This window comes from Dermacentor albipictus, chromosome 3 (assembly GCF_038994185.2).
Source record: "Dermacentor albipictus isolate Rhodes 1998 colony chromosome 3, USDA_Dalb.pri_finalv2, whole genome shotgun sequence".
NCBI lineage: Eukaryota > Metazoa > Arthropoda > Arachnida > Ixodida > Ixodidae > Dermacentor > Dermacentor albipictus.
Genome location: NC_091823.1, coordinates 30825157 through 30832520, shown reverse-complemented (window position 1 = coordinate 30832520; position 7364 = coordinate 30825157). Strand labels below are relative to the sequence as shown.

Here is a 7364-nt window from a genome sequence, read left to right as displayed (position 1 = left end):
GATGATAATCGTCATCTGTCTTGCCCGAGTTTCCTTTCTTGAAAGCTCGGCGCACGCTACTTTCCTTTCGGGAAGCTGCGTCACACTGATAACGCGCATGCCGTTCGTGATTGGGAACTACCGAGCTCGCAGCGTTAAAGAAAGGAAACACGGGCAAGACAGATGACGATTATCGTTGTGGGACAAGATACGCGCCAAAGGGCGTAAATATTTCCAAGAGTGCACTCTTAGAAAAATTTACACCCTTTGGGGCGTATCTTGTCTCACAACGATAATCGTCATCCGTGTTGCCCGCGTTTCCTTTCTTTAACGCTGCGAGCCCGGCACTTTCCAGTCACGAACGGCATGCGCCTTATCAGTGTGACGCAGCATTCTCGACAGGAAAGTAGCGAGCACCGAGTTTTCAGGAAAGGAAACGCAAGCAAGGCAGATGACGATTATTGTTGTGGGACAAAGATACACCCCAAAGGGTGCAACCGTTTTAAGAGTGCTTTTGCCACACAACGATAATCGTCATCTGCCTTGATGCGTTTCCTTTCTTTAACGCTGCGAGCCCGGTACTTTCCAGCAACGAAAGGAAAGTAGCGAGCGCAGAGTTCATTAAAACTTCTTTCTACACTCTTAGAAAAATTTACACCCTTTGGTGCTTATCTTGTCCCACAACAACAATCGTCATCCGTCTTGCCCGCGTTTCCTTTCTCTAACGCGGCGAGCCCGGTACTTCCCAGTCACGAACGGCATGCGCGTTATCAGTGTGACGCAGCATTCTCGACAGGAAAGTAGCGAGCGCCGAGTTTTCAGGAAAGGAAACGCAAGCAAGGCAGATGACGATTATTGTTGTGCGACAAATTTACACCCCAAAGGGTGCAACAGTTTTAAGAGTGTAGGCGAGTTGGTGCATACTTGACATAAAAACTGTTTACAGCGCAAACACATGCAACCACAAAGTTTAAGGGACAGGACACAGCGCAGAGTTATTTAAGAAAGGAAACGCCAGCAAGGGTAGATGACGATATCGTTCCGGGACAATAAGATAAACACCAAAAGTGCAAACTTTTTAAGAGCGTATATAGGGGGGCTCTTACGCTCGCCATGGAGCGCCACCAGCGCATGCCAGAGGCCCCGCCACAAGGTCTACATAAAGGACTTAAAATAACCTTTGTCTACCACAAGGACACGAGGGAACCACGAGGCCCCTCTATATTTAGCCTATTAAACTGCTGCGCGTGGGCGTAGGGGCATGTAGGGGGCGTAGTGTGAGGGACATAAGCGCTTGCACCTGTACCCGTCCATCAATGCAATCAGCAACAGCTAGCGCCGTCATAGAATGGAGAACCGGCGCCGTTCTCTTGCGCGAGAGAATAAATGGCGCGAGACCATGGGCGAGACTGAAGAAAGCCGCGAGCCCCGGCTTCAGCACGGCCTTCCCGTGTAGCGGTCATATGCTACAGCCGTGCAGTGATCGTGGTTCCCTCATAGAGAAAGAAATTGTTCACTGCTCGAGGAAGACCAACGCGGGCAATGTCCAGCAGCATGTCGGGTGCTCCATCGCACGGGTTTCCAGTCGGGGAGCGAAAATCGGACTCGGCGACACTGCCGCCTCCGCTGACCGCCAAGGACCCCGCTGGTTTCGCATACAAGACGGTGCGAGAGAGGCTGGCCGTCATCTTGACCAGAACCATGGACACCGCCTCCAACGACGCTGCCGCGCAGATGGGACCCGAGGCGTGTGAGGAGACCAAGCTCGTCGTGGCACGCCTGTCCAAGTTGCGCGATGAGATCGCCGCCAACAAGCCGCTGGTTGCGCTCGAGGACGACTTCGAGGATGCGGCGGTGTGGAACGCTGTGCTCGACAAGTACACGGCCGACGGCAAGGGCAGCCCGCCGCGCTGGTACGACGCGCCGTGGCTGTACTTCGAGACCTACTTCTACAGGCGCATCTTCGGGGCGTTCTACATGTCTGCAAAGCTGAAGGATTACGATTACTTTGCCAAGTTCAAGCGGGATGCGCTGGATGGCGCGATCGATGCAGTGCGTGTCCTCATCGACTCTGCGAGTTCGAACGCGCACCGGGACGCTGCTCCGACGGCGCTCAAGCAGGTCACTCGCAGGTGTGCTGCCGCGCTGCTTGTACACGAAAGCTGAGCTTGCACCTGAATTTTCCTCCTGGAGATATGAGTGTTGTACTCTGCAGAAAAATATAGGGCTATATCCCAAATTTTAATTCCGGTGTCATGTACGGGGCACTTTCAATCGAGCGAGCCCGACCCGAATCAAAATTTTCCATCGGGGTTGGCTCCTTATGATGTAAGCTGTGGAAGGAAGCCAATCATGATTGAGAAATTCGAACCTGATTGAGCTCGGTACCTGCCGTGGTAGTTAAATGGCTATGACGTTGCGCTTCTGAGCTCGAAGTCGCTGGTTCTATCCCGGCCACGGTGGCCGCCAGAGAGTTTCTCACTATAACCCCTAGAGGGAAATCTGGTGCCACTGTTCATGGGAGTTTCTTAAGGAGGCACCGTGCCGTCATGGGAATGACGGTATGTGTGTCTGCAAGGCTCATGTTGGCTGGTGTTGTAAGAGGCTTCGTCTAAAACGTGGATACGGTTACACAAATAACACGTTCTCAAAGTAAAATCGCCATAAAATGTTCCCATTCACGCATATTACATCTTTACTCACCTACAATGCATGACCAAGCGAAGAAAAGCAAGAACAGACGACCAATTGTTTCAAAGTGAGCGCGAACCTTGTCGTCTGTCCTCCAACTTTAGCAGCCCGCTGATGCTTTTTACGTAACATATAGTCGTACACGCAATAACAAGTTCTCATAGTTAAACAAAACATGTTTTCACGCAATAATAAAGCTAAAACAGCTTTTCACGAGCTGTTTTAGTAGAAAATGAATCATTGTGACAGACGGAACTGTACTTGCCAAGCGTGTCTTCAAGGTGTCCTGTCTCTCCGAGAACGATGCCAATCCGAAGTCACAACATACCGGCATTCCCATGCATACCACAGCGCAGCAGTGCCAGATTTCCCTCTAGGTAACGTCGTGAGAAACTCTATGGCGGCCACATTTCGATGGAGCGCACGTTAAAGAAACCCCAGGTGGGCAAAATTAATCTCTCACGCCGTGCCCCATAATCATATCGTGGTTTTGTCATGTAAAACACCAGAATTATTCTTTTTTCCGGGCTCGATCGCAATTGAAAACAGGCCCGGGTTACTGGGGCATAAGGCAAAGAATTATATCTGCACAAACGCGCTGAACTCATATGTAGCTTAATTAGGTTATCTAGGTTAATTTGGTTTAATCTTACGTTTGAATGTGTGGCATAATGCAGAAAGATTATGCCTCTCAATATTCTTGCTCCTTGCAATAACATTTCCCCTTTCGTGAACACCAGTGCAGTTTCGGCGAACTTATCCCAGTGAACCACCAATATCCTATCAACATCCAAGTATGATCCATTTATCAATTCACGTCTCGACATAACATCTAAAGAACGCCCTACTAACATGTACTTTGCAAATATGAAGTAGCCAATGTTTTGTTGATGCTTATTCTACGTCAGAATTAGACTTTTTATGGACACAACATACGTCTTGGAGATGTACATGCTACATCATATCCGGTAGTTGGAATTTAGGTTTTCTTGATTGATTTAAGATGACATATTGGTTGGGGGGTAAAATTATGCGACATGAACTTTGAAAACGCTAGTCCTCCGAGCTTTATTGCGCATGAGATGCCATTCACATTGAATGTGGTACCTAAATGTTGCAGTAGTAAAAGGTGGAACCACAAGCTCAGGCTAGAGAGTGAGAACTTGTTGAAAATTTTCAGATCATTTTTGCTCTGAAACATGCCAGCCCAGCCGGAGCTTTGGCGCATTGTGTTCCAGATCACATGACGCATAATGCTTGTTGTAACGTGACAAAAAAATTTTTTTTTTCGGGCCACATAAGTTATTCCGCCCCATAGGCCCTTTCTTTCCCAATTTCCCTTCAACAGGATCTTTCCTCAGTTGTTCAAATTATAGTTGGAAACTATCATGTCTGAATCGTTATATATGTATTTATCTACTGTCTATTTTTTCATAAAGTTTAATTTTAACACTTTCAGTTAAATTATTATGCTCAATGTGCCACACGAGAGGTCCAGGAGCATGAGTTCGCTGCGCTTCCTTGCCGCGGGTGTGTGCACTAACGTGTGCACATGATGTATCCGATCTTGCTGTGTAGACGTTCTGCCACAGTGTCAGCTGCGAACATTTTACTGAATTTGTTTTTGATAGTACAACTGCAGTGGCACCTACAAGTATGGCTCGCTACAGTGACATGAAATATCACATTATGTATATACAGTATATACATGTTTGTGTGTTTGTGTTCTATAGACCTCTGCATGCCTAAAATGAACATATGTTAGAGGTCACATATGTCCAGCTGCGATATCCTTGCAACAGTAGCAATGTAACTGGATGGGACTTTGATTATCCATGGTATGTATTCCTAATGTTGTTTAGATGTATTCGACCCTAGCCGTTCTCATGTCTCTTTGATGCCGCCAGGTCAAATTTTGATGTTAACTTATAGCAAATGTGATGCGAATATGTTATTTGTTTTCTTTAGAGGAATAATCAAGGAGTGCTCACTATGCGCTAGTGGTCGGCCAATTGTTTGCGCCACTTGAAACTAATAGGCCGGACTACGAAAAAAATGCAGACATTCCTCGTCCGACCTAACTTACGTGAGGTAGCGCAAATGCTTTTTATTTCTTCTGGTTATAGGCATAATTGTATGATACGTCTTCCCGGCTTATACACTGCTTTTTTAAAGTGGGGTGAACATTCTGGAGTACATATAAACAAAACGCATCACTTCAAAACCAATTGTAGAGCCAAGCGTCCCATTTCCTTGTTGACAAAGCTGTACCTTGTGCAGGTTGATTGAAATGTCTCTGTGGGGCAACCGATGCGACCTGTCTCTCTCCTGTGGTGCCGACGCGTCAAGTCAAGCCGATGCTTTGCAACAGACTGACGTACTTCGGCCCTTCATCATTTCCAACCATACTGACAAGCTGCTGGAGCACATATGTAAGCTTCGCGAACGAAATCTCGGTGGCAAGCCGACGCGGCTGCACTGCGTGTTGGACAACTCTGGTTACGAGCTGTCCGCGGACTTGACCCTTTTTGACTTCCTACATGTGACAGGCTACGTGGCCGGAGTGACGATCCATGCCAAGGCGATACCGTACTATGTGTCGGACGTGATGTGCCGCGACGTGTCGTGGACTCTGCGGAAGATGCAAGAAAGCAAGCACGAGTCGATGCGGGCGCTTGGAGAGCGATGCCAGCGCCGAATCAGTGACGGCGTTTGGTCCGTGCTGGACGACATCTTTTGGACGCAGCCTTTTGACTACGCCCATATGGCAACACGGCGACCCCAGCTCTACAAGATTCTGCAATCAGCGGACTTGGTGTTCTTCAAAGGGGACGTCAACTACCGTAAGCTGGTGGGAGACCTCCAGTGGGACCCATCGGTTCCCTTCCAGCAGGCGCTCAGAGGTTTCGAGCCAACATTCCTGTGCACCCTCCGCACCATTAAGTCGAACACTGTGGCAGGTGTAGATAAATCTGTTGTCAGCGAGGTGGCGCAGCGATCACCGGACTGGATGATTACGGGCGAGTATGCGGTGATACAGTGTGCGGGAACAGCGCCTCGATTATAAGAAGCCGATTATACCGACACCTCTGAGCAACATATACAGTGGACTTAATATAGTTTTGTGAATTCGCGAATCATCAAGTTGGTGCATTAAATAAAACTTGCAGCTCGAGCGTTTCTCGCTTGAAGGTGCATATATGCAACAAGCTTTCTGTTTGTGTGCCAAAAAATGCGCCTTGCAACACTTTCAAAATCAATACCTCAGTTTCAGGCGGCCATGGTGCCCTAGCTATTGATCGCCATTAGCATGCATGCGTGCATCGTTTGCACGCACGCACGCAAATTTATCGAATAGCGTCGGCTGAACAATCACCTGTCGAAAGGTGACCGAGACCTTTTCACACACTTCATTTTAAGACTGGCCACCACGGACAAAAGCATCGTGGATATTTGCTTCCTCAGCTCATTTGAGCTTCCTGGTATGCACTGCAGGTCACGAAAGTGACAGTGCTCAGCATGTCACGATGATATGAAAGTGCTGCTGCACCTTTGGGACAATAGGGACCATTTTTGTATTCTGCCATTGGGTTGTGGAGCAGGGATGGTGCGTTGCCGAGATTAGATCCTGCAGGCACTTGGATCAGCAGCAGAGCACCATAATCACCGAGATACATACCCAAACAGTCACATCTTTACGCAGTTAATAGTTTGGAGGAGAGAGTTACATATAGGAGCTCCATGGATGCGAAATTGCGTACGTGGCACTCCGCATCGCTCACTACGTGGGCGTTCATGCAGCAGAAATCACGCAGAGTGTTTGCGTCACACATAATAATTGCGCTCCTGCTTGATTGTGTTGTTGTTTCCTATCACATGATCGCGGCGTTAGCCCTCACTTATCTATGCTTTGTTGTCACACGACTGCTTTTAATTGTGGCCAAACTTTCACATGGTGACTTCAGTTGACAATCATGGACAAATACAACTTTTGTAATGATTCCACACTGTGTAAAATAGATATATATCTTCATTATCAGCTAATTATGGATTTGCATAAACTAGCCATGGCCTTCCCAACAGGCACGTGTGATTGGTGCTGCGGCGTGCATGAGGGCAAGAAATATGCAAATTTTGCTATAGTTACAGCTAATACATAGTTTCGTTTTCTTTTTTTGCAGAACGCTATCACTTAAGACATTTCACTCGCGGGTAAGGGTATGCTACCGCATCGTTGGCATAGCAGCTTGATAATATACCCTGGTTCACACCACCGTCACTCGCAGAATCCAGATATGCGAGTCTTGTGAGCACCGCATGTGCTGATCACGTGACCGCCGAGGCGAGTTCAGGCAGCTATTCCGTGCTCCACCGCGGTGAAGCGCCAAGTCAACACACCCCAGTGGGTGTACAGCTCGATGCAGGCGGAGGCTCTGCCACTTTACCCCAAGTGGGTGAAAGGGTAATTATTGCTAAGCAAATGCAAATAACACATGGAAGCATGTCTTTTGACCAACATGAGAAAAGGCTTGGCCCAAGGGCAATGCAAGATTCTATGCGTATTGATGTGTAATATACGTGCATAATCGCTGCATACGCAAGCACTTTGTAATTGCAGTGTTATTGACTCTGCACCTATGCAACATATTTCACAGGGAACAGTGCTATTACACAGCAGGTTCTTCATCCTTTAA

At 47.8% G+C, this 7364-nt stretch overlaps 1 protein-coding gene across 1 annotated transcript; it reads left to right on the top strand.

The window, feature by feature from the left end:
- The first annotated feature begins 1118 nt into the window (after nucleotides 1-1118).
- Nucleotides 1119-5879, top strand: LOC135909701 (damage-control phosphatase ARMT1-like). The gene is made up of 2 exons (XM_065441742.1): nucleotides 1119-2111; nucleotides 4951-5879. The coding sequence occupies exons 1-2, from the start codon at nucleotides 1522-1524 to the stop codon at nucleotides 5735-5737; spliced, it is 1377 nt and encodes a 458-aa protein (XP_065297814.1). The 5' UTR covers nucleotides 1119-1521; the 3' UTR covers nucleotides 5738-5879.
- Nucleotides 5880-7364: the final 1485 nt, after the last annotated feature.